Source organism: Muscardinus avellanarius (genome assembly GCF_963383645.1).
Source record: "Muscardinus avellanarius genome assembly, chromosome: 6".
NCBI classification, from domain to species: Eukaryota; Metazoa; Chordata; class Mammalia; order Rodentia; family Gliridae; genus Muscardinus; species Muscardinus avellanarius.
The window spans coordinates 6,012,419-6,039,369 of NC_137791.1; the positions used below are offsets into that span (position 1 = coordinate 6,012,419).

At 53.8% G+C, this 26,951-nt stretch overlaps 1 protein-coding gene across 2 annotated transcripts in view; it reads left to right on the plus strand.

The window, feature by feature from the left end:
* Positions 1 to 5,326: 5,326 nt before the first annotated feature.
* The window catches only part of JADE1 (jade family PHD finger 1), a gene marked incomplete at both ends in the record, with an annotated part of 35,377 nt that continues 13,752 nt past the window's right edge, over positions 5,327 to 26,951 (plus strand). The window contains 6 exons of one of the 2 annotated variants that reach the window (XM_080697832.1): positions 5,327 to 5,396; positions 16,409 to 16,494; positions 18,955 to 19,112; positions 21,561 to 21,748; positions 23,710 to 23,921; positions 26,642 to 26,809. In XM_080697832.1, coding sequence (XP_080553958.1) covers positions 5,345 to 5,396; positions 16,409 to 16,494; positions 18,955 to 19,112; positions 21,561 to 21,748; positions 23,710 to 23,921; positions 26,642 to 26,809 — 864 coding nt within the window. Of the gene's footprint in view, positions 5,397 to 16,408; positions 16,514 to 18,934; positions 19,113 to 21,560; positions 21,749 to 23,709; positions 23,922 to 26,641; positions 26,810 to 26,951 lie in introns of both variants that reach the window. The other variant, XM_080697831.1, reaches the window with a different exon arrangement.

A 26,951-nucleotide genomic window follows, 5' to 3' on the forward strand; every position in this document is an offset into this window, starting at 1 on the left:
CTCCTGAATGCTGAGATGACAAGCGTGCGCCACCATGCCCGGCCCTGGCTTCTACTTTGATGCAATTTTCCTGGAACTGATGTGTTAGCCGCTGCTTGGTGTTTTAGCCTGTGGGGTGGAGGTTGATGGAGGGTGATGGGGGCCAGTAGTTAGCTGTGGTCACGCTTCCTGAGCACCCCGCAGATGCCCAGCAGTCTTGGCGCCTCTCCCCCGTGATGGGCGGTGGGTGGCTGGTATGTAACGGGCCAGCCAGGGTCTTCCGCGGCTACCATTTCCCAGTTGGACCTCTGGGACAGTGTTTTTACAATCGAACTTCTAGGTCCTTTCTCTTTTTGGACAAAGCCTCAAATGCACACTCACTAGTACTTTCGTCCGTCCGTGTATCTGTCTGCTTATCATGGTCAGCGCCACTCTGGGCTCCTGTAGGTCGATCATGTGGAGTCGGGTTTGGTGAGATCAGACAGAACTAAGCACTAGACCAGATTCTGGGCCTCTGTAGTGCCCTGGGGACCTTACTGATTAGCAGCCGCCCTTCCCTGTCATGCCTTTATTTCATATTTAGCTCGGAGAAACCTCTGCTCTTCAGTAGTTAGGGTGATCTTGAGAGACTCAGGTGGCGTTTAATTCTGAGCCCCACATCCAGGTGGGATGGGTTTTGACCAGAGCTGCTCTGCTCCCCCTGGAGGGGCCTTCGCCTGGGGCTTCCCTCGGTCTGTTGACTCCGCTTTGAGAGACTCTTGCTAAGTGAACTTAGAGGGAGCCCCTGACCTTGGCCTCTGACCCTTCCTATCTTACCCTTGTTTAGCCTTCTCTTTGAAGTTGTCTCTTACTGTTTCCGCCCACTGACCTTTCCCTGCCTGGGATAAAGACCCCCCACTTCCTCCTCCCGCAGGTCCCATTGCAGTGGTCCCTGTACCTAATGCTTTGGTGTCTCCTCCTCCCCTCTTTACTTTTGCTATACTGGGGATTGATCCCAGGGGTGTTCTACCTCCGAGCCCTCTTATTTATTTATTTATTTATTTATTTATTTATTTATGGGTCTGGGGATGGAACCCAGGGGCATTTGACTTCTGAGATACACCCCCTTTTCTATTTTTTATTCCTTATTTTGAAACAGGGTCTCACTAAGTTGCAAAGGGCCTCACTAAGTAGCTGAGGCTGGCCTTGAACCTGCAGTTCTCCTGTCTCAGCCTCCCAAGTACTGGGATTACAAGTGTGCACCACCACACCTGGCCCTTGGCCTCTCGAGTAAAATCTGCCATACCATCTTTGACAAGCCTCACGACCCCCCATTACCACAACACATTAAAATAATACGTTGAAGAGCAAGGGGCGAGTTGTAAGAGGAGCCACGTTGAACCGAGGGGTGGGGCAGGACGGCTGGACTTGGAAGGGCGGGTGGTCTGCAGTGGCTTTGAGCTGGACCCCAGTGCAGAGGTGGGGGGAGGAGGGAAGGGAGGGGCGGAAAGCAGAACTTCAGAGGTTAGAAATGAGAGGGGGCTGGGCCCAGCCCAGGCGAGCTAGTTTCGGGCTTGCTTGGATGGATGCTTGGGCAGACAGGAGCAGGGGTTGGAGACCTGGACGGTTTGCACTGGGACCCTTTCGTGTGGGACGGAGGGGGAGGTTTGCATAGGATGGTCTGATGAGGGCACCGCAGGGGAGAGCAGTTTGTTGTGCTGACAGTGGGAAGGAATGATGGGTTTGCAGACCGCCAGGATGCTTAGAGAAATCTTGGTATAACTCAGCCCATTTTCAGCTTTCTTTGTTTTTGTGGTATTGGGATGGAACCCAAGGGCAGTCTACCTCCGAGCTACACTCCCAGTCCTATTTTGTTATTCTTTATTTTGAAACAGGGTCTCAGTGAGTTGCAAAGGGCCTCAGTAAGGAGTAGCTGAGGCTGGCCACGAACCTGCAATCTTCCTGTCTTAGTCCATTTTCTGCTGGAGCAGAACGCCATAAACTGGGCAATATGTACAAAACAAGTTTATTTGGCTCATGGTCCCAGAGAGGCTGAGCGTTCACATCACAGCTGAGAAGGGGCCTCGCATCACCCCCACAGTGATGAGCAGGATGAGGTCAGGCCGCAGAACTCACACTCATAACAAACCAGACTGGAGGTAGCGCTAATCCAGTCACGAGGGCTATTTCTCCAAAAGACCCAGACAGCCCCTGGGCCCCACCTGCCCACACCTTTGCCTGGGACACGAACTTGGCCAGGACTCATTTTAGCCGTATTAGTGGTTGAAAGTCAAACTGTTGGGGTAAACTCGTGAAGATCAAGCTCCTGGGGCATCTGGGAGGCCGCGCGCCTGCAGTATGATTGACGGCCTTGGACCCTCGGACGCAAGAAGGGACTTAGTGCAGAAGCACCGTTTTGTGTGTGAAGGTGCTGTCAGTGAGGTAGCACAGTGCTCTGCCTCAGGTGAGCCCCCTTTCTGGCCCACTGCCTGCCGTCCATCCTCCCTGGCTCCATCCACTTCCCGTTCACCACTCAGGTACCACCTAGGGAATTCCTAGGGACGGGTTTCCTCCGTCTCCTCCAGTACTTTCGGTACTCAGTCGTTTGTGGACTGTTACACATCCTTATATCTTTTTGCTGTGAGGAGCGCTTTTAATTGATTATTACTTAATCCCGCTCCCATCTAGATAGAAGGTAATCAGCCATTGCCCGGAAGGGCTAGGGAAGGTGGTAATGGCGGAGACTCTGCTTTCTTGGGTTAGCTCTTGGCGGACAGAGGACAGACGTTTGCAGCCTACTACCGCTGTATTGGGTACGTTCAAGACAGTGACCATGGACTTTGATTTTCTGATGCAGTAAGTAACCCTGGGTGAGATAAATCAGCCCGGTGTCAAGGTTTAAAGTACATTAGAGCCACAGGGGAGGAAATTCTGAGAGCACTAACCCCATCATGCCCAGGTTCCCTGGGGAAGCAAAATACAGCCCTCCCTCTCAGCCTTCAGGACTCAGGATCTCAGGGCCAATGGAAATGGAGTTCCGTAGAAGAGAAATCCTATTTTCACTCTTTGTCTCGCCTAATTCTGCTTCAGAGGATTTTTGTGTGTCCCGCAGCCTTGTCCTGTTTTGGCTGGTGCTCACGTTCTTCACTTGGTGTCTGCTTTCCCTGGGAGTTCTCTTTGAAAGCTGGAGGGAAGGCGTTTGACTCAAGACCGTCCTTGGTTCTCCGAGCTGTGCGTTTAGGTAAAGTCAAGGTGTGTGCCCGTGCGGCTGGTGGAAGCGTTCCTTCCTCACTTCTCCCCGCGTGGGGTGCCGGGCTTGCTCAGGTCCTGCATCACCTGCTGTGATGTGTCTCGCTTACTTTAAGGTTCCCCTCTGCGCGGTACTTTGTATTTCTCAGGCTCTCTGGCGGACAGGCTTTCGGGGTGGAGCTGCTGTTGGAATGCTCCCCTCTCCATTTCCCCTCAGTGGGGCCCTCGGGTGCCTTCTCTAGGAGGTTGGAGGAGTTCACCTGTCAGCAGCTGGTGTTTTTGGCATTGAGAGCAGGCAGACGGTCACCTCAGGTGGGGAGAGCGTCGCGGGAGTCAGTTGCCAGGATGCTTTGGGCGGGAGCGGTCAGTTGTAGATTCTGGGCACGTGAGGCTCTCCAGAAAAGGGGTGGGGGCTTAGGACTGCGGCCTTGCCTGCAGTGCGGAGCTGTGTCCCACAGCGCAGGTTCCTAAGTCCGCTCAAGACCCCAGCAGGTTTCATGTCCAGGCCTCCGCTTGATACTGTAGGGAAGACAATCGATAAACCCAAGTCCAAGTCCACAAACTTTTTTTTTTTCTTTTTTTTCTTCAGGTCTGGGGATGGAACCCAGGGGCATTCTACCTCTAAGCTATACCGCCAGCCCTATTTTTTATGCTTTATTTTGAAACAGGGTCACACTGAGTTGCAAAGGCCCTTACTAAGTAGCTGAGGTTGGCCACGAACCTGTGATCCTCCTGTCTCAGCCTCCCAAAAGCGTGTACCCGGCTCTTCACAAACTTTTTTTTTTAACTGGGTGAATTTTTCAGTACGGAAATATTAGTAAAAAAAAACACCGCAGTTGGAGTTGAGGGGCCTGAGTATCAGAACGGATGTGTAGGCCTGTTTCACATGTGCGTGCTCTTCTTCCAGCCTCAGGTTCAGTCCCTGGGAGCCTGTGGATCAGTAGGGCAAAAGAGGTCACAGGCGAAGGCACGCACACTTCACTGACATTGAGGAGCTGCATCCCGGCGTGGTGGGCACGCTTGTCATCCCAGTACTTGGGAGGCTGAGACAGGAGGATCGCGGTTCGCGGATGGCCTCAGCTACTCAGTGAGGCCCTCTGCAACTCAGACCCTGTTTCAAAATAAAGAATAAAAACTAGGGCTGGTGGCATAGCTCAGAGGTATGATGCCCCTGGTTCCATCCCCAGTACCACAAAAAGGAAGAAAGGAAGGAAGGAAGGAAGGAAAAAAGAAGGAAAGAAAGAGCGTGCTCCCTCCTCTCGGATCAGGGCCTAGGGCTAGAAGTCAGGGCGGTCAGTACTTCTGGTTTGGGAACGCCTTTTGGATTTGTTTGGGAGCTGCCCTGTGTAAATTTGTTCGTGGTGTCATCTGTGAGGTCAGTCTGTCCACTCGGGCCCGTCCACTGCCCTCCTCCCTCGGCGCCATCTTTCTCTCAGTTGGTGCTGGAGGCCTGCTGCACTCTGGCAAGAGTTGGCGCAGTGGGTGTGTGCACCAGCTGGATTCTTCGTGCAGTTGGATTTGATTGTATTCGCGTCCTCAGAAGAGTTGGGTGAAGGGGAGTGGGGTTGGAATTATGGGCTGGGTGCCTCCGTGTGATCATGGGCAAGTCCCTGCTGAACCTTGTGTGGCCTCCGTTTCCTAGTGGGAGGAGGAGAAGGGCCTGGGTCAGGAATTTGTCTGGTCTTATCCCTGTCCAGCTGGTGACTTAGGATGCTTTTAGCAGAATGCGCCAGAGGAGCACAACCATCGGGGCGCTGTGAATGCGTGCACTCGGGCACAGCGCTGCCGCACCCCACGCACACACGGAAGTGTGAGTCGTAGTGAGGAAGGTGTGTTCGGCGCTGTGGATTGCTTTCTGCAATGCCTGCCGCCACTCAGCAGAGCAGTTGTAGCAGACATGTCTCAGGAGTATAGAGAGAAGCCTGGCACCTCTGGGAGACCCGCCTGGGAGGCAGGCTTCCGCCGCCCCTCTCCTAACCTGGGCTGTTAATGAGTGCGACTACTCACGCGGCTCTGGTCCCCTCACCGTTTGCAATTCTAATGCCGCTCCAAGCACAACTTGCTGTGGTGTGTCATCATCTTGGGCTAAGTGCTGTCTCCTTGCTTTGCAGACTGCCTGCTGTTTCCCGGGGAGATCATGAAACGAGGTCGCCTGCCCAGCAGCAGTGAGGATTCTGACGACAATGGTAGTAAGTCTCGCTTCGTTCTTGGAGCCTTCCCCGGCTCGGGTCAGCGTCAAGACATGATTTTTTAATGGAAGGCTTTAAATAGCCGAGGCCCTCTGCGGATCAGGCCGGTCACGGAGCCGAGGGCTACTGCAGGTCTGCAATCAGATCTTCTGGGTGAGGCTGACGGCGGGCATCGTTGAGAGGCGCCCCGCTTGTTATCGGGGAGGAGTCATCGGGTTTCAAGAGTCACTGGTGTGTCTGTTTTTCTTAAACATCATTTATGGTCCTTCTCAGTTGCTCTCTATGAAAAGGGAGCTTAATCGAAGCCAGATAATTATTAACTGGCTCAGCTTGGCCCAAGGGGAGCTTGAGGACAGCGTGGGCTGTGAAGACATGGAGTCCGGTTTCCTGGGTGCCCCTCCCGCTCCTCCCCGGGCTTCCGTGCGTAACCCTCTTCACATCCCAGCCGCCGGCAGCCTCGGGTTTTCACAGTGCAGCTGAGAACCAGGAGTCAGTTGCCTTCCAGGTCGTGAGAATGAGTGTCACGGTGTCTACCGAGAGGCCAGCGGGCTGCGCAGAGAGCCGCTGTCCTCAGGTGGCAGATGGAACCGTGTGCGAGCGTAGTGCCTGGGCCGCCTTCGGAACTCGGGCCCTGTGGCTTCACGACATTCCCACAAGCACGTTTTAGCTTATGTTAGACGTGGCAAGTTAAACTCGGGAACCTTTCTGTACTGTGTGAGCGAAAGGAACGGCCTGCTTTCAAGGAACTTTGCCTCAGTCCTAGGTAAAAATAGCAGCGATAGGAAGTCATTAGTGCAGTTCTAGGAAGTCTCTTTGTGCGCTGAGTTGGAGGGCGGGCCAGCGAGGAGCTGAGGTTGGGCTGGTCCTGAGGGATGAGAGAGGTTTTAGGCCAGCAGTGCCTTCTTCATTTTCTTGGTCTGTTATCAGCAAATTAAAAGCTGCAGCTTAGAAAGCAGAGCTGTGCTGTGATAGGGGGCTGCCATAGGGGTGTGCACCAGCAGCCTGGCCAACTGTAGAGGGGACCAGGAACTGGAAACGCGGCGGCGTGGCACTCCGCCCTTCTGGTTGGCGCTTTGGGGCAGTGTGGAGCAGTGGGGAGCAGGCTGGCAGCCGTGGGAGGGGTGTCAGCTGTTTGGGGGTTTGTGCCAAGAGAAGCTGTGGCCCGGCCTGCAGGGCTGGGATGAGGAGTGAGGGGAGGCTTCTCGGGGGCGGCCTTGGAGCTACCGACTGAAGGAAGGGAGGGCACGCTCCACGGAGGGCTTGCCGCTTGTGAGCAAGCAGTTTTTGTCCTGCAGCAGTTTAAAAAGACTTTAGGTTCAGAGTGAATCGAGGGTGTAAAAGGTGTGTGTGTGTGTGTGTGTGTGTGTGTGTGTGTGTGTGTGTGTGTTTGTGCGCGCGTGCGCATGCACGCAGCATGGATGTTTGTTTTTGGCATTGAGCAACAGGTTTATATACATTTTGTGTCTCATTTCCTCCCAGGGAAAACTGGGTGAGAGAAAGTTCTTTGGGAATGATTTCTCAGACTCGGAGCCTACCCCTTTCTGAACCAGCACTGGCTAATGTTTTACTCTAGTGCAATTGAGGATGAATTTTAAAATTTTGCTGTGTTTTTATTTATTTTTGCGGTACTGGGGATGAAACAAAAGGGCATGTGCCTCTGAGCTATATACCCCAATCCCTATTTTTTAGTCTATTTATTTCTTTTTTATTTTTGCGGTACTGAGGCTGGAACTCATGGGCATTCTATCTCTGAGCTACACCCCAGCCCTATTTTTTATTCTTTATTTTGAAACAGGGTCTCACTGAGTTGCAGAGGGCCTCACTAATTAGCTGAGGCTGGCCGTGAACCTGCGATCCTTCTGTCTCAGCCTCCCAAATGCTGGGATTACAAGCCTGCGCCACCACGTGTGGCCATAAATTGAAATTTAAAAAGCCCTATGTGGCTAGCAGCCAGCGCACGCGGCTGCCACGTGGAGAAGGCTCGCCACATTGTGAGTCTCGTCCTGCGTGGTGGCCTTGGCTCCTCCTGGCCCCAGAGGCCCTCCTGCTGGTCAGCTGGTCACCATAACAAAGCGCCGCGGACTGGGTGGCTAACCAGCAGGACTGTATTGCTTCACAGTTCCGGAGGCGAAGTGCAAGGTCAGCAGCTGCTCTTTGGTTTCTCCCGAGACCTCTTGAAATGGCCTGCAAGGGCCGCCTTTGTGCTCTGTGCACGGGCACCTTTGGTATCTCCCTGTGTGACTCAGTTTCCCCTAATGACAGCTTGGACTAGGGCTCACCTGAACAGCGTCATTTGAACCTCATCAAACGCGTCATCTAAAAGTGCACTTCCCCCGTGGCTGTTGAGACAGGAAGCAGAAGAGTGTGGTGTCCTGCTTAGAGAAGTGTGACCATCAGGACCCGCTTTCCCGGGTGGCTTTCCCGGGTGGCCGTTCTCTCCCCCTAACCTGTTCATGTCTGCCGGGCCTCCCCGCAGGAGCCGCGGGCCGCGCTGAAGGGCAGCATTCGTGGCGCTGAGGTTTGGCGAGGCGTGGTTCTGCCCCAGGCCTTGGCTGGAGGTGGTGGGGATGGGAGCGGTGGTTGTAGAGGCCATGCTTCTGCCCTAGGGTTGGGCCACTAACCACATGTGGATGCTTCATGGCTGTGCTGCCTCCGTGCCTCCCGATTGGATAATTATGGTGGGCGAGGATCAAGATCAACAAACAGCTCTCATTAAGAATTCCCGGAATGCCAGGCTTTATAAGAAGCATGTACACATTCATGCCCCCAAACATACCCCGTCCTGTCCTCTCCTGGGTGAGCTGGTTCATGGTACGCCAGCCCACACAGCTGGGGAGCTGGTTCTTCTGTACTTGGTGGCCCTGGGGCTGTGGCTTCTGCGCAGGCAGTACGGTGGGTATAGAAGGACCTGGGCTGCTTTTTTTTTTTTTTTTTTTGTGGTACTGGGGATGGAACCCCCCAAGGCATTCTACCTCCAAGCGACATTCCTAACCCTTTTTAAAAAATTATTTTGAAACAGGGTCTCACTGAGTTGCAAAGGTCCTCACTAAGTAGTAGCTGAAGCTGTCTTCACACCACGATCCTCCTGTCTCAGCCTCTCAAATGCTGGGATTGCAAGCATGCGCTACCACGCCCGGCTGGGCCTGGGTTACAAGAAGGGCTGGGTCTGGGCAGGGGCCGCTCTCTCGCCTCTCCAGCTTGCAGGCCTGACAGAACCTTGGCAGCAGGGCCCAGCCAAACGCAGGATGTGTCCAAGGGGAGGAGAGGCAGCGTGGACGTCAGCGTAGCCGGAGCTGGCCTGGGCGTCCGGGCCGGTGCCTGGTGTTCTGGCCTGGCTCATGCAGTGCCCGCCCGGGTGGTATTTACAGTTGGGGATGGAAGGCCACTTCCTGCACCAGGTGTGAGTCCTGAGCTGGCTGCAGGCCGTCTTTCTCCAGTCCTGGAGGCCTGTCCTGCAGTGGATGGCACAGTGCTGTGGTAATTGCTGAGCTCCTGGGACTGGGCCACGTGGCCAGCTCGGAGGTTAAGGCTTCGTGCTGGGCTGCGGCCAAGGGAAACAGGGCCTTTAGATCCTACTACCCGTCCAGGATCCTCAGTCCTCGAGTTCTGGCAGCTGCGAGAATGGGACCCACCAGCTGTTTTAATTATTTCCAATATCTTTCTATTTGATTTTATTGACAGAAGCTAATTAAATCAAGTATCCCTTCTTTTGGCACAGATTATATGTTATTGGTTATTTTAGTTTAATTGATAGCACTGATCTTACATTCTTATCTGTACAAGACAAGAAATAATACTTTTTTTTTGCGTACTGGGGATGGAACCCAGGGGCATTCTACCTCCAAACTACACCCTAGCCCTACTTTTTATTCTTTATTTTGAAACAGGGTCTCACTGAGTTGCAGAGGGCCTCACTAAGTAGCTGAGGCTGTCAGTGAACCGTGCTCCTCCTGTCTCAGCCTCCCAAATGCTGGGATTACAAGTGTGCACCACCACGCCTGGCTATGAAATAATACTTTATAACTTATCTGGCAGTTTTCCTCCAAACTTGCCATGAGGTTTCGGGTGAGGGTAAGGTAGCTAAATACAAGAGTGGCTTGGGTCTTCTTAACTGAGTGCCTCTCAGTGATCTGAAGGGAGAGGGAGCAGTCCTTTTACTTTTTTCAAGGACTGATTGAAGTGTGCTGATTATCTGTAGAATTATTTCTAAAGTTAAAGCATGAAGGCTGCTTTTTATGGCAAATTGTTTTAATTAAGAACTTAAACAACAATTTGAAAAAGACTTAGGTAGCATTTATTTAAAATATTATACTGCATTCTTAAACAGTTTTAGACTTTCCCAATGTGAAAGGCAATTTTAATCCATCGCACTGTCTTGCAATAAATCCCAAAAATTAGGAACAGAATTCACAACCATGTTACTTTTTAGTAATAAGAAAAAGGTAGGACTGAAACTCTTAAAAATTCATAGGATCAAAAGATCATTGCCACCCTTTAAAAAAAAGGGAAGAAAATGAATCGTAAACATGTCTTCTGCTTAACAAAAGAAGGGGAAACTTTGGCCAGCATGGCCGTGTGGGCTCACCTGTCTGGATGTGCAGCAGTAGGCATGATGTCTGCTTTCTCCGTGAGAGGAAGTCTGGCTGTTCCGGCGGAAGTGAATGGCGGCCTCATCTCCAACCCATCTTCTGAGACTGTCAGGCGCATCTTGATACCGAGGCCAGAGGGTCAGACCTGAGACGGAGCACTTTTCCTTGATATTTCCACTCTGGTCTTTGAATTATGATGGTCAGCTTTTATAACACAAAGCGGTTTCATTCCACACAAAATCGCCCCGTGTTGCCTTCTGTGTGAAGCTGAAAATACAGACAAAAGAATCCTGAGATCAAGGAAAACTTAAGTAATCGCATCATCTGGGGTGAATTCTTTTATACAGAGAGCTGTCCTAATCATTGAGATGTACCTTTAGTAAGGGAAATCCTACATGTGCAAATAGCCTTGCTGGCAATTCTGGTGAAATTTTGGTGTTGACTACCATGAGTCCTCAAAACTGCAGGTACCTAATGGTCGCCTGCACGTGGCTGACGTGATGGTGCAGCTGGTTGTGGGAACTTCTCTAAAACCGAGTCCCAGCATGATGGCTTCTTGTGCTGGCCCACGCAGGGCTTCGGGGCTCGCCTGGCCTCGCGGTGGGAGCAGGTGGGAGCAGCCTGGAGCCCAGTGGCGGGCGGCGGGCCTTCCGGTTCCCACGCCTGTCTTCCCAGTTGTCAGCAGGGCTCGCTCCATCACCTGTGGGGGGCAGAAAGGAGAAATTCCCTCTTCCTAGTTTGCCTCTCAGCAGGGTCGGCTGAGGACAGGCACACTTGAGGCTAGGTGGGCCTTCGCTGTGCTGGTTTCTCTGGCCTTACTACCGGATAATGAAGAGAGACCAGCATCCGTCCTTTCTGCTTGGAGCCCTTTATATCTCATTGCGCTGAATGAGTTTCCTCATTTTTTTTCTGGGAGCTGGCCATACATCCGGCTCTATTTTTGGGCTGTGCTTGGTTATCTTCATGTAAGTCTTTGCATAAAAGGTATCTCTGCCTCCATTTCTATTCCCGGATGATTAGACATTTAATTTCCCTTTCCCCATTCCTGTGTCTTAATGATCACAGGGGTTGTGTAGGAATTCTGAAAAAGTGGGGGATTGGGCTCAAATGCATGGAATGTGCATGGTAGCCATATTCCTGAAGGTCTGCAAGAGCTGGGTCAGAGCCCGGCGTGGCACACACTTGTCATCCCAGCATTCGGGAGGCTGAGACAGGAGGATCACGGTTCGTGGACAGCCTCAGCTACTTAGTGAGGCCCTCCACAACTTAGTGAGACCCTGTTTCAAAATAGAGAATAAAAAATAGGGAAGGGGGTGTAGCTTGGAGGTTGAATGCCCCTAGGTTCCATCCTCAGACTGCAAAAAAAAAGAAAAAAAAAAAAAAAAAGGCGGGTCAGTTTTGGGGCCTGGCTTGGCTTTGCATCCATGGAGGGCGGCGCCTGGGGCTGAAGAAGCAAGCTGCCCTGCGGGCCTTGGACTGGGGCGCGGCAGGTGGCTCCGCAGTGTTTGGTGTGTTGCTGGATTGAAGGTTCCAGGGCGTGTACTTAAGTCAGTTGGACATTCCCGGGCTGGCTCGTACATGTCAAACAAAGGCTCCTCCGTGCTGCCTCTGTCTCCTGAGAGGTGGGAGTGAGTTGGGCTGCAGAGGTCAGGTGGGTAAAGCTCATAACCAGCAGCAGCTCCTTTAAGTCGGCCCAGCTTCAGATGTGAACTGGCTGGTGTCTGCTTCACTTGGCACAGGGATCGAGCCCGCCTCAGGTGGTCACAGCGATGGTGTCACGAATGCCTGGGCCATTTGGTCCCACAGGTTGGATAGGTGCTAGTTGTCTGGAGCTGTGTGTTCCGGACACAGGAGAGCGGCGGTGTGGTTGGCGGCTGGGTTGCATTTTTGATGGCGTGAGCGTGAGGCCCGCGTCCTGATCCACAGCTTCTTGGACGGCACAGCTGGAGAAGCTCATCACAGGCGGCCGTACATTGACTCTCCAGGTTTCCTCTTGTTTTAGATCTAGGGCAAGACAGGAGGCTATTTTTAATATTTCAAAGGGATGATGTCTGTGCATCTTCCCAGGGCTGGGAAGAAGGGCTGTGTTGTACACGGCTGGGTCTGCACCCCTTCGCCGGTCTGTGAATTGTTCTGACAGTGAACACGTCAGGAATTGTAAGTCACTTAAATGTGTCACTAGAGTGGACTTGATTTGGGTGATAATCTTAAAGCTGTGAGTGGCAATATAATTTTAGACATTCTTACCAGATTTTTAGAATCCCCAATTTCTCTCTCCTAAAGCAGAAACAAAACAACAAAAAACTCCAAAGTTTACTTGTTATATTCTTTTTCTTTTTTTTTACTGTAGCCTGAACCTAGGGGCTTCTACCCCAAGCTGTGTTCTCAGTCCTATTATTATTGTTATTTTTGCTTTGAAACAGGGTCTTGAGAGTTGCTGAGGGTCTAGATATATTGATGAGGCTGGCCTTGAGCCTGCAGTCCCCCTATCTTAGCCTCCTAGCACTGGGATTATAGGCGAGTACCGCTGCTCCTGACTTGTTCTGTTCTTAGTTTAATTTGTCATCAAATATCAGCATTCTGGAAACAAAGAAATACAACACTATCCCATCCCAGTAGTTTAACAAGTGTCTGGTGTTTTGCTGTAGCTGGAGTGTCTGCCTCCCAGTCTTCTTGTTTGAAATAGTCTCATTTCTGGTTTGGATCTCCCACTGTTACTTTCCAAAAATGTATGGTGTGTGTGTGTATGTGTGTGTACGCGTGCACGCATTTGTGTATGTCTGTTTGTGTAGTGTGTGTTTATGTGTTTGTGGTTTGTGTATTTGTATATGTCTGTTTGTAGTGTGTGTGTGTGTGTGTGTGTGTGTGTGTGTGTGTGTGTGTGTGATGGAGACTGAACCTACGGTCTTGAGGTCCTGAACGTGCCAGTAGGTGATACTGATCCACTGAGCTGCAGCCTCAGCCCAACATTTTGTTGTTGTGAGATCAGGGATTGAACCAGGGACGTCCTACCTCTGAGCTACACACTCAGCCCTGCTTTTTAATTTTATATTTGGAAACAGGGTCTGACTAAGTTGTGGAGGGCCTCATCGCTAAGTTGCTGAGGCTGGCCACAAACCTGTGATCCTCCTGTCTCAGCTCCCCAAGGATACATGTGCGCTACCAAGCCCAGCTCTATTTTTTTTTCAATTAAAAAGAAATGCATTTTTCTGTTTTGTTATTTTGATAGCATCCTGGGAGCTTCCTGATTCCATGGGGGTGCCTGGAGAGGGTGTGGCTGTAGGAGGGGTGCTGGTCCTCTGGTGACAGTCTTAGAGGGAGGGGTGTTGCAAGCCAGAGCCAGTGGCTCGCCCGCCTGACCAGTGTGGCTCTATTTTTCTGCCTCACTTGCTTTGCCTGCCAAAGCAGATCCTCAGGTAGGTAAAGCAGGAGTTGCTTCCTGTGCCTGCCACCTTCAGTTCTTGGCTTACAGGGATGGTTCTCCTCACAGCAGGACTGATGGGCTGTCCTGAACAACGGTGCCTTGAAAACGGTGTTTTTTAAGCCGGGCATGGTGGCACACACTTGTAATCCCAGCATTCGGGAGGCTGAGACGGGAGGATCCGGGTTCACAGCCAGCCTCAGCTACTTAGTGAGGCCCTCTGCAATTTAGACCCTATTTCAAAATAAAGAATAAAAAATAGGGCTGGGGTGTAGCTTGGAGGTGGAACACTCTTGGCTTCAATCCCTAGTATCACACACACAAAAGAAGAACACAATTTACTTAAAAATCACCAAGAATTTGTTGTGTGCACAGCACTTCCCCGGCTGTGCCACGCTCTCAATTGTGTGCTTTGTGTTAGTGGCTCTTGATACTAAGTGCTTTGGCTGTGTTGAGCTAGAAGCTCAGGAGGAGGCCCCACCACCGGCCACCCCGCTGGCCCCAGCTCCCCTGGCTTGGCAGCCATGCCTGGGCTTTGTGCACACCATCCTTGGAAGGTGAAAGAGAGGGTTTCCGTTTCCTTTACTGTTAATGGGCGATACCTCACTGATAATAATAGCTTTTCAGTAGCCTTATTGAGAGAGAATTGAATCAGCAAGCCACATGCACTTAAAAGTGTGTACTTTGATACATTTTGACGTTTACACCCCTAACATCAGAATCACAGTACTCCTTCCCTCCTTCCCTGGTCTCCTGGTCCGCTTTCTGTCAGGTAACTGAGTGGGAGTTTTCCATTTAGGTGCATGGCGTGCAGCGCGCTGCTCTGGTCTGGGTTACTCACTCAACGTGGTACTGTCCGTGTCGGTGCTGCCTGTATTAGTGGCTCACGTCGTCGCTGGGTACCGTCCACTGTATGGATGCACCGCGGTCTGTGTATTCATTCCCAGTTTGGATTTTTAATGTTTGGCTTTCAGTGTTTGTGAGTTGAGTTGTTAAGAACATTCTTGGTGTCAGTGATAATTTAAATTTTGCTTCTTTTCCAGTCTTTCCCTTTCTTCAAGAGAGTTAGAAAAATACTTTTTTTTTTGGTCCTGGGGATGAGATCCAGGACCTCTGACATCCTGGGCAGATATTTACCATGGGGGCCACGTCCCCAGCCCACAAAGTGTGTCTAATAGGATTAATTTTTATTTCCTTTCCCTGTTCTGCATCCTAGAAGCATTAGGTAAATTAAGAGGAGCGCACTGTGCTTGGGGACTGGAGTTGCTCGTTAATACTGTTGAATTCCAGACCTGTTGGCTTCTTTGGATATGTGTGTCGATTTAAAAGCAAATGTAGTGCAGATACCAATTTTCAGAAAGATCTATGAGAAGAGTTCCTGGTAAAAGTTTCCAAGTGAGTGCCAGTCCTGGGTCGCATTCTGTGCCACGAGCCCCGAGCTTCCGGGGAACTTGAGGAATTACTTGGAGAGGGATCTTGACAGACCCCAGGAAGAAGCGGGAGGGTCATAGAACCCAAGAGGGCAAATCTCTTTCTCTCAGCTGGAGAGGATTCCATTCCAAGGATTCCCGGCCCTAAGTCCTGTTAAGTTTTCAGCTGTAGCAATAGAGTGGTCCTTTGAACATTTTTGCTTTGCTCCTGTGTATAAATGCTTTCCATGGCAGTTTAAAAGGGCCATCTTTCTGCCCCGACCATCTTTTTCCCCCTGTGGCCTTCTGGGATGCCCATGCAGTGTACTTTCTCTCTGCTCACGGCCTGGCGCGCAGGAGGGAGGCCTCAGGACCAGAGGGCGAGGGAGGCCTCCAGACACTAGGAGCAGCCCAGCCGCTGGTCTCTGCTCAGCTCAGCCTCAGCCTTCACCTCTTCCAGGGATGGCCAGTCTTAGAACTTGTGCAAGCCAGCTGCACCTGAGTGTGCCCAGAACGTTTCTTTCAGTGTGGGATTGAAGCTTTGTTCATCTGGAGCCTAAAGAAACGCACGCACCATTATTTTCACAGTGCCCGGGTGGCTTTGCTGGTGGAATGGCACCTCCCTCGGGCTTTGGGCTTTTGAGTTCTTGGGGTTGGTTAGTTTCCGGGAAATGGTAGGGCAGGTGTTCAGGGTTGGGGAGCTGACTGTAACTGATAGGAGTTGGGGACGAGCTCCCGGGAAGCTGAACGAGACCTGCGGAGCCACGAGGGCGGGCGCTGTGTGTCTCTGGCAGCAACCCGGGGCCCAGAGTCACAGAGGCAGCGGCGGGGCTGGAGGAGAAGGCTGGGTTCCGTGACATGGCCAGTGGTGGGCTGCGTTGAGCAGCGGCAGAGGGTAGGCTGACTCACAGATCTCTGACCTCAGGTAGACATGGTGACCGCGTCTGTGAGGCAGAGCCGGCTGGGGTGAGCCGGGAGGTCAGACGCGGGGTGCCGGGGTGACAGATGGAAGGAAGCGTCAGATGGAGGGGCGGGCTCAACGGGGAGCACCTCCGGCAGAGCGTGGGTCCCACGGTCCTGCTGGGCGGTGGGCTGCGAAACCAGTGCCCTGGGCTCCAGGGGAGCTGGGCAGCCCAGAGTGCGGGGCCTTGGAGGGTTTCACCGAGGCAGAGGGCGCTGCAGAGATGACTCGGGCCAGAGATGAGCCCGGCTACTGTGGGCTTTAGGAGGCCTGGGCCCTGGGAGGGAGAGGCCGTTTGACAGAGTGTTTTCTGTGTTAGGGATTATGCTGTGATGAGAAGCGTGCGCCTCCATGCCCAGCCAGGAAGATGTTTTCTAGTTTGGCCCTGACAGTGTGAGCCTTGGGGCCTCGTAAGAGGTGCAGGCCCAGTCTGCACAAGGCTCTGAAGTCCTCTGACTGTGTCCCAGCACGCAGCACCAGAGTGTTTACACGCATGGCAGGGCGGGGAGCGGGAGAGTAGGAGAGTGGCGTGAGGGCGAGCCTTGGTGAGTTTGGCTAGGAAAACGCTCAAGAATGTAGGCAGGCACCTGTGCAGCTTTTAATGGTTTCTCTTTGGCTTTTGGTTTCTTCAGGCCTGTCAACTACGTGGTCCCAGAATTCCCGATCCCAGCACAGGAGAAGTTCCTGCTCCAGACATGAAGACCGGAAGCCTTCCGAGGTACTTCCCGCGTGCTGTGGTGCTGTCCGGGCCCAGTTTCCTGCCCTTGTCGGGCCCGGTGCACAGGCCTGTGAGATGGCACAGTGCAGGCGTGTGCCTCGCAGGTCTCTCGTGAGAAACCACAGTTAACCCACGCAGGCTTGTACGTGCAAAGCACGTGGCTGCTCCTGGCACCTCCAGAGTGCTCAGTAAATAAAAGTCAGCCGCTCTCTCTGGTCACGTTCTTTCCCCCTTTCCTGCTCCAGGTCCGGGCCGCTGACAGCTCTTCCTCTGGCCAGCAGTGGGCTCGGCAGCTGCCAGAGCACTGCCGGCCTCAACTTAGTTTTAGCTGTGAATTTATGGCTTCTATGGCAAAACCCAGTGTGGTTCTGGGAGCGTTCTTTTGGGGATTAAGCTGAAGGCTTTCCTTCCCTCCGATTTGCTTCTCATCCTAGGCTTTCCCTGCTGGCTTCACAGTGTGGTGTTCATCTTCCTCTGTGGAATTGCTTTTTGGTGTGTCTTTCTCGGCCTTGTTGGGGTTCCCCCGTCCGGCCTCAGATCTGTTTTCTCTTAAAAGCCCTGCCGGCCTTGTGGGCCAGGCGAGGCATTCTGCTCTGCCCTGCTGCCCAGGGCCGGGCTGTGGGAGTGAGCAGGTCCTTTGGCTTTGTGATGCTGCCTCCTGAGGGGCGGCCTCCAGGCGGCCTCTCCCCGGTGGCCCGCAGAGGCAGGGAGCTGGGGACGCAGGGCCGTGGTCTCCGCAGTGCCGCCCTGCAGGGTTGCACGCTGAGATCCCTGTTGGGTGTTGGGGGCGCTTCGCCCCCTCAGCCTGTTCTGGGCCCTTTGTCAGTTTGACCTACAGCGCTCGCTACCTTTTCTGGGCCCTGGAGTGGCCCTGCTGAGCCTCCCTCTTCCTCCCTGCCCCCCCGTGCCCCCCGTGCCCCGCACCACAGCCGCTGCTGGACTTCATCCTGGCCGAGCCAGCCCTGCCCTGGCAGCCCGCAGCCCCCCTGGCGGCGGGGCCCAGGCTGGCTCGCTGGCCTCGCCCCGGACCCGTGTCCTTTTATCTGCATTTACACTATGCAGAGGGCCCACTGAAACCTGCCCCCGGGGACCTGGGGCTTCCCTGTGAGGGCATCTGTTGAGACCCTGCTGAGCAGGGAGGGACGGTGCGCCGCCGTCTCACCTGGCCGCTTCAGCTGGGGGTCCCTCCTTCACTAGCAAACCTCTTTGCTTTTCACTTAGCCAGCCTAACAGGAAGGTTTTTTGCCTAATTGGCTTCTTGAAGGTGTGCAGGCCCTGACGCCGCTTTTGTTTGCGGCTGGAGGGGTTTCTGGGCCAGCACCTTGCTCGGGTTCCCTGCTGGACAGGAACCTGACGTCCCTGTGCCTTTGTTGGGAGCATGCGGCTCCCCGGGTGGGGGTGGTGCGTCAGGGGAGTGAGTGTTAGAAATGGCGGCCTGGGGAAGTGGCCTTTCTGGCCAGACACCACTGCCTTGGGCCTTATTACAGTCAAGTTTATTAAACCGGTCAGCAACCTGAAAAGCCACCAGGAAAAACAAATACGGGCCCATTAGCAGGCGAATGATGTGAACTGTACTTAACAGCATAGGAAAGCACTCGCCATCCCGCGAGCAGCTCACAGGGCCTGCTTGGTGCCAGACGTGGCTTAGGCTGGCGCAGGTGCCAAGGCCAGGCTTCCTCGAGGAGCCTTTGATGGGAGCGGGGCTGAGGCTCGGGAGGGGCTGGTGCAGCCTAGGTGGGCGCTGCCTTCCCACGCGGAAGCTGCAGGCCCCTCTGCAGAGGAGCAGGTGGCCGCCCTTCCCACGCTCTTCTGCTAACGGTGAGGAGCTGCGCTCTTGGAGAGAGGCACTCTTGAGTCGTCTGGGTTTGTTTTTGGCAGTGTGGGTAGAAGTGAACCAGGTGGTGCCCACACGCCCTCAGCGAGCCTGGCCTTGACTGGGCATCTGGGTGAGCTGACGTGCCTTTCTCCTGGGCTTTCGGGCACGTGCTTCTGCCTGGTCCTGACGGAGCCGGACCTTACTCCCTTGCTGTGAGTCCCGGGGCCCAGGAGGTGGCTGTGCGGCCTCCGAGGAGGCCCTCGCGGCCTCCTCTCGAGGGTTTGGGCTGGAAGCCATTAGGGGTTTGATGGAGTTTACCCGCAGTGAGCCGTCTCCCTCACAGACTTCAGGTGCAGCTCCCTCGGTGAGTTCTTGGAAGTTTCTCAGAGTCGGATGCGAGGTTTCTGTGGCGATGTTGCAGTCGCTCCTGCTCCTGTGTTGAGGAGGGCGGTGCTCTGTGAGCCGCCGCCACCTGGCACTGTGTGAAGCAGAGGTGCCAGGCCAGTGGCTTTCATGGGAGGTCGGACTTGTTCCCTGTTGCTGGAGCGGCCATGCCACACGGCAGCTCCGTGGTTACCTCGCGGCTGCCAGTGTCCCAGGAGTGAGTGGAAAACCAAGTGTCAGTGTCCCTTCTTTCCCTGCAGGTGTTTAGGACAGACCTGATCACCGCCATGAAGCTGCACGACTCCTACCAGCTCAACCCGGATGAATACTACGTGCTGGCGGACCCCTGGAGACAGGAGTGGGAGAAAGGGGTCCAGGTGCCCGTGAGCCCCGGGACCGTTCCGCAGCCCGTGGCCAGGTAGAGAAGGCCCTGCTCTGCCCCTGGCTCCTCGGAGGAGGACAGATTCTGAGTTAGCAGCAAAGTGGAGCGTGAAGACAGAATTGTGGTAGGCGGGCCTAGCGGTAACTCCGGCAACTTGACAGGACGGCCAGTTGGAGGCAGCCCGAGCAACTTGGGTGGACCCTGTCTCAAAGTAAAATAAGAGCTGAGCCTGGTGGCCCACACTTGTAATTCTAGTACTGGGGCGGCTGAGACAGGAGGATCTCAGGTTTAAAGCCAGCCTTGTCTGTCAACTTGGCAAGACAGACCCAGTAAGACTCTGTTTCCAAATAAGAAATAAAATCAGGCTAGGGGTAGCTGGGCATGGTGGCGCATGCTTGTAATCCCTGCGCTTGGGAGGCTGAGATAGGATCGCACAGGTTTGAAGCCAGCCTCAGCTACTTAGTGAGGCTCTCAGCAATGTTAGTGAGACCTATTTCCAAATAAAATATAAAATACGTTTGGGAGTATAGCCCGGAGGTAGGAGGCCTCTGGGTTCCAACCCCAGTCAGGCAGGGGTATAGTTTGGAGGTGGAATGCCTCTGGGCTCAAAAAAAGAAAAAAAAAACACACAAAAATGCTTGGACTGTAGCTCAGTGGCAGAGTGTTTGCCTAATGTACACAAGGCCTTGGGTTCAAGTCCCAGTACTACAAATGGAAAAAAAAGCGGCAGAGACAGAGTTCAGGTACGAAGGGTGGTGAGTTTGAGGACGGAGGCCTTTGGTCTTAGCATGGCAGCGTCCAGGGGGCGGAGGGCAAGTTCCTAGATGTTCTGGAAGTGGCTGGCTGGGCGCTGTAGGCCCACGCACACCTGCCCGAGAGCCTGGGAAGTAGCGCTGTGTGTTTCAGTGTGGGCCGGCCCGTCCTGGAGGTCCTGTGCGGGCGTAGTTCTGCTGGGAGTCCCAGACTAGAAGGAGCGCAGCCCTGGCTGGAGGCCTCAGCCAGCCGGCCCTGCTTCAGGAGGAGACGTCTTTAGTTGCCTGCCTCCATGTGGCGCGGTAAAGTCCCTCCTCACTTGGGAACGTGATGGACATGCTGGTATGGGCAGCCTGTCGCTGTCAGTGCAAACTGCAGAAACTTAGATGTGGCCCCTGCAGCCCCTGCCTGGCACCTCTGAAGGCTCACAGCGGGTTCTGGTGTTTTTTTTGTTTTTGTGTGTGTGTGGCATTGGGGATTAAACCCTGGGGCATTTTACCTCCAAGCTACACCCCCAGCCCTATTTTTTATTCTTTATTTTGAAACGGTCTCACTAAGTTGCTGAGGGCCTCACTGAGTAGCTGAGGCTGGCCTTGAACCTGCGATCCTATTTCTGCCTCCCACGTACTGGGATGACAGGCGTGCGCCACCACGCCGGGCTCTGGCTGTACTTCTTATGTGGGTGGCTGAGGCGGGTGCTCCCGCCAGGGGAGGCGCTAACAGAGCGTAGCAGTAGGAGAGGAGCCTGCCTTCCAGTGCTGGGCCCTGCGTTCACACAGGGGAGTCCCTGTGCCGGGGCGGCGGCTCTTAGATTCCGGGGCGGTGACCACGGCCTGCTCTTTTCATCTCATGTAGGAGGAACATCGACAGGCGTCTTCCCTTAGCCCCAGCGTGCACCCTGCCCTGGTGGCTGTTCTCCCTCCCCCAGGTGTCCCCGAGACGCCTGTTTTTGGCCAGGCCCGTTAGGATGCTCCCTAGCAGGGATGAGCTGGCCTGGTTAGTAGAAGGTAGCCTATTGTCTAACCCCTGACACTTCAGCCTCCTTCCTTCCTTCCTTCCTTCCTTCCTTCCTTCCTTTCTTTATTTCTTTTTTTTGTGGTACTGGGGATGGAACCCAGGGGCACTCTACCTCCGAGTTACACCCAGCCCTGTTTTTTATTTTTATTCTTTATTTTGAAACAGTCTCACTGAGTTGCCAAGGGCCTAAGTATCTGAGTCCATCTGTGAACCGCGATCCTCCAGTCTCGGCCTCCCAAATGCTGGGATTACAAGTGTGCACCACCATGCCCTGTCAGTATTTCTGATACTGACCGCAGGTCTGAGTGAACGGAGTCCTCGGTGGTGGCAGGGCCAAGGGGCACTGTGGGAAGTTGGTTTGGGAGATGTACGTTTTAGAAGTAGATTTCCAAGCCGGGCGTGGTGGCGCACGCTTGTAATCCCAGCATTTGGGAGGCTGAGACAGGAGGATCGCAGTTCACGGACAGCCTCAGCTACTTAGTAAGGCCCTCAGTAACTCAGTGAGACCCTGTTTCAAAATAAAGAATAGAAAATAGGGCTGGAGGCAGAGCGCCCCTGGGTTCAAGCCCCAGTACTGAAAAAAAAAAGTAGATTTCCAGTTTGGGGATTTGCTGGCAGTGAGATTTGGGTTCTCTCCATACGCTGAGGATGTGCTGGAGGCAGTTGCGCCTGGGCCTCTTCTGGTGACCTGGCTGCTCTGCCTTCTCTAATCAGGGTTGTGTCCGAGGAGAAATCCCTCATGTTCATCCGGCCCAAGAAGTACATCGTGTCTTCGGGCTCCGAGCCCCCAGAGCTGGGCTACGTGGACATCCGGACGCTGGCCGACAGCGTGTGCCGCTACGACCTCAACGACATGGACGCCGCGTGGCTGGAGCTGACCAACGAGGAGTTCAAGGAGATGGGTGAGGGGCTGGCGCCGCGCCACCCAGGGACGCGCGCCTGTCCCCGGCTCTGTCCTGGGCTCCTCCTGCAAGCCGAGGGCCTTGGGGTTGGGATGCACAAGGCCATGTCAGCATGGACTGTTCCAGGGCTAGCTGGCTCTTGTGGCATGCGTGCTGGGTGCGATTTGGTGGCCCAGGCACCAAGACAGGATGCACAGTTAAACAGGTCCATGAAGGATGAACATGGGGCGTCTAGTTATACGTACCCCGGCATAGGCCTTTTGTGGTGGAGGCTCCCACACTTTCTCCTGAGCTTTCCATGGTGAGATGGATTTCCGGGACATTAGCAGGCCAGGGCAGTGTTTCGCAGAGTCTGTTGAGAAGCGTTCAGTGATCTCTTGGACTTGAACTCTGTTTTGGCGTGGTAGATGAGAAACTTCAGGCTTGTGGGGTCACTGTATGAGGGCCAGTGTGGCGACTGGACCGGCATGTCCTCCACCAGGCCAGAGGGCTGACTGGCCCCAAGCCTAGGCTTCTGCGGTGGTTTAGTTTGTAAGGGCTCATTTGGCAGATTTGAAGAGGTTGTTGCGGAGCCGGGTGTGGTAGTGCGCACCTGTAACCGCAGTACGCAGGAGGCTGAGACAGGAGGATTGTATGTTTGAGACCAGTGTGTGGCAGTTAGTGAGATCCTGTTTCCAAATAAGAAATAAGATGGGGCTGGGGGTGTAGCTCAGAGGTAGAATGCCCCTGGGTTCCATCCCCAGAACCACTTAAAAAAAAGTTGCTAAATATTTGACCCTAAATATTTGACCCGATAACTTTTATAGCTGTGTAACATGAATTGACACATACTTAAAGTACTGTTAGCTGCGTTTGGTTCGTTTTTATGGTAAAAGTAGGTGATAGTATTGTATTCTTAGGTACTCTTTGAACGTGTGTAAGGGCTTTAGTGTCAGCTCTAACGTGTTCTTTAAATTTTTAAAACCTTGACGCTAATGTTTTTTTTCGCAGTTCAAATGTCTCATTTGACTATTCCTATAACCTGTTTTTTCCCTCCCTGTCTGCACATGTATTTTCATTGTCGAAAGTCTAAACTTCCGCAAACAGCAGAAAATAAGTCTTATCCCTCCACTCGCTAAGGCCGCGATGCCCGCTTTGAGTCCACCTTGCCCTCCGCGCAGGAGCGCGTCTTAGCGGATTCAGGGAACCGTCTCCCTTGCTCCAGACGTTTTGCTCTGTTGTCTTTTGTGAATCTGGTTAGCTGAGTCTGAGCTGCTGGACGCAGAGTGCGGAGCCACAGCCGCTCGAAGACGTTCGCGGGCTCACAGTGCAGGGTGTACTCAGCGCTGTTTTAAGCACCCAGAAAGGAAAGTAAACAAATCCAACCCTACACATGTGGTCCCAGTTGTAAAAGTCACTGACACATTAGGCGTCAGGTGCAGTGACCACAGTGAGGTGATGTTACAGTTACGTATCTTTACTGTGGATCCTTTCAAGATCTTTTTTTTTTTTTGCTTTTCAGTTTCCTATGCTACGTCTTTAGTCTCTGGTCATTGGGAACAAGCTGTTGTCTGTTTGGAAGAGTTTCTCTGTAAGGGTCTGAGGTTCTGGGACCCTCAGGGTTGGCTTTGACTTTATTATTTATCTATTGTGAATTATAAGCTCAGGTCAAGCTACCTTGTTCTGTTGTGATATTTATTAGTGTGGAGTTACTATTTTTAAATTTTTTTTGTGGGTCTGGGGATGGAACCCAGGGGCGTTTGACCTCTCAGCTACACCCCCTGCCCTGTTTTTTTTTTTTATTCTTTAGTTTTTAAACAGGGTCTTACTAAGTTGCGGAGGGCCTCACTAAGTAGCTGAGGCTGTATGTGAGCCGTGATCCTCCCGTCTCCGCCGCCTGAGTGCTGGGATGAGAGCGTGTGCCCCCACACCCGGCCTCGGGTGGAGCCACTGAGGCGGGCGGCCTGGTGCTTTCCTTTCAGGGATGCCTGAGCTGGATGAGTACACCATGGAGAGGGTCCTGGAGGAGTTTGAACAGCGATGCTACGACAACATGAACCACGCCATAGAGACCGAGGAAGGGCTGGGGATCGAGTACGACGAGGACGTCGTCTGTGACGTCTGCCAGTCCCCCGACGGCGAGGACGGCAACGAGATGGTGTTCTGTGACAAGTGCAACATCTGTGTGCACCAGGTAGGTGGGGGCGCCGGCGGGAGCCCAGGAAGCCTCCCGTGCTGCCGGGAGGTCGGGAGATGCACACACAGCCCCTCTGTCGTGAGGTTCTTAGCGTTTCCTGTGCTGGTGCGGCCAGCAGGCCAGACCCGGTGAGGAGCCTGGGAAACTGGCTGCCTTCATTAAGACAGCAGACGGTTAAGGTCTCGCTGTTTCTAGAGGCCAGAAATCCCAAACAGGGCAGGGCCTGGCTCCTCTGGCACGCCGGGCGCTCTTCCTCGCCTCTTCCCCCTGCACAGTCCTGGAGGGCTTTCTGGTCTTGGTGTCCCTGGCAGTAGCTCCCTCGCCACCGCGGGGCGTCCTCGCTGCGTGTCTGTGCCTTCACAGGCTTGTCCCGTAAGGACCGGGTCACGTGCGGCCGCGGTCACTACTTGTGTCCTCGGTGCGTTCTGAGCCCGGGCACACTTGGAGATGGTGGGGTTAGGCCTCGGGGTATCTTCTTGGGGCTGCACTTCAGCCCAGGGTGTTGGTGGCCTGTGCTAGCGCATGGCGGCGCGGCTGAGGCACGGTGGGCGCCGTTCTTGGAGGTTCCTTCAGAAGGGCGGGAGGGTTTGGCGGGTGCTTGCCACAACGCAGGAGAGCGAGGGTGGCCGCTGAGGGTAGAACGAGTACGGCGGTCGCCGAGCCTCTCATGCACTCACGCCTTCATTCACGCTGCAAACCCAGGGCACGTGAGCGCTGTACCGCGCAGCTATACCCCAGCTCTTTTTTTTTTTTTTTTTTTTGCGGTATTGGGGATTGAACCCTGGGGCATTCTACCTCTCAGCCCTATTTTTAATTTTTAATTTTGAGACAGGGCATCACTAAGCTGCAGAGGGCCTCACGAAGGCTGGCTGCGAATCTACGATCCTCCTGTCTCAGCCTCCCAAGAACTGGGATGACATGCGTGCGCCACCATGCCCGGCTGCCCTCGGCTCTTTTAAAACACATTTTTAAAGATTTTGAGACAGAGTTCTACCAGATTGCTCAGGCTGGCCTTGAACTTGCAGTCCTCCTGCCCTGGCCTCCTTAGGAGCTGGGGTTACAGGTGTGTGCCACCGCACCCAGCTCCTGGTGCTGTTGACTATCATTTTTGCTGTAATTAGTCCTGTCTGAAGACTTGGCCAGCATGGCCTCGTCCTGGTTCATCTTGTCTTGGCCAGAAGCCTCTTGTTTTATCATGTTAAAGCAGCTCTGGGCCCTCATGCTGCAGGCGGGAGCGTTTCCTTGGGTGGTGGAAAGTTCCCGTCGTGGTTTCGGCCTGTCACGGGAAGTGTGGCCACCATTGTTGATTTGTGACTGCTGCTGCTTCTGATGTGGATGGCTTTTCAGACTTTTCTCTTACCTTTTTCTTGTTATAAAAGGGCAAATTGACATCACAGAGGGGGCGTCCAGGGCCGGTGGCGGAGCTGCCTGCAGAGCCCCAGCAATCCTTCCCCGCCTTCTGTTCTTTCTGCTATACCATTTTGTCCCTTTTTCTTAACATTTACTTCATTTTTGTTTAGTGAAATCCTTGATGGCTGGACTTTAAGGCATACTTTATTTAATCTTTTAAATTAGCTTAGACTTGCTTTTCCTGTGGGGGGGAATCCTCCCTTCAAAGGTGGCTTTTCAGAATGCCTTGTGCAGACATTTAGACTTTGAAACCTTTATGGGGGAGGGTGACGAGCGCTTTTAGACCTTGAAACCTCTAGGGCAGGGTGTATTTGGTGGGTGTGCCAACAGCTGCTGGCTCATGGGCTGGCTCCTGGGCCCCGTCTGGGCGCTCCCGCCTCATCTGGGCGGTTTCCTCCTGTCCTGGGCATTCAGCTTGCTGAGCCCTGTGTTTCTTTCTGTCCGGAGAATGAGAGCTATGTTCCTGAGACTCGACTTCCTGACTCCCAGTTCATCTGAGGATAGAGTTCTGAGCGGCTTGGTCTGCGAGGGGCTTTCTGAATGTCCCAGTACCACCGCGGGTTTGTTTCTTCACTTCGCCGCGTCAACATTAGCCTTGTCTCTCTTTGAGCCATCTTAATTACTTTAGTTTTAAAGCCTTGATTTCTGCCGTGTATGCCGTCTTGTGTAATTTTGCCATCTTGTGCAAAATGGGCTTTGTTTTAAATATCAGCTAAAAGAGACCAAATTCTCTGTATGTCTGGAATGGCTCATTTTCTGGGTCTGTTTGCTCACAGGGGAGAGTGCTGAGACCCAGTGCTGGGCTTCCCCGCCCACTCTGTGTCCTCCTCACCCTGGCCCGGCCTCTTCCCCCGCCGTGGCCTCCTCCTCGCCCACTCTGTGTCCTCCTCACTCTGGCCCAGCCTCTCCCCCGCTGGCCTCCTGGCCTCCTCCCCGCCAGCTCTGTGTCCTCCTCACCCTGGCCCAGCTGGTCAGAAGCAGAGTGGAGCAGCTCCCCCACTTGACCCCGACAAGAGTTACTGCTCAGTAGTCAGAAACTTGGTGGAGATGGGTTTCTGTAGCAAAGCAGGTTATTTAAACACATTTTGCCATTTTTAGGACCCCCTCCATGCAGAGCGCACGCCCTGTCCTGAGCCAATGGCCTGGAGTCTCCCTGAGGGCGAGTGAGGCCGGGCTGGGGGCTGGGGGCTGACTCCACATGGGTGGTGGTTCTGGGAATTCGTTGTGGTGCGTTAATGTTAACAGGAAGTAGAAGCAGTCAGCCTTTCCCCTTTCTCTTTCCCTGGGGATGTGCCTCGGCATCACAGGCCTGCTATGGGATCCTCAAGGTGCCAGAAGGCAGCTGGCTGTGCCGGACGTGTGCCCTGGGGGTCCAGCCAAAATGTTTGCTGTGTCCCAAGAAGGGCGGAGCCATGAAGCCCACCCGCAGCGGAACCAAGTGGGTGCACGTCAGCTGTGCGCTGTGGATCCCCGAGGTGAGTGCGGGCGGGGGCGCTCAGGCAGTGTGGTTGGAGGATGTGCGTTTGTGAGTTGCACTCTGGGTTGCTGTCCACGAACAGACTTGCCTGTCCACCACCGGCAGCCCTCGTTGCTGATAACCCCTGGCGGGGGCTGTGG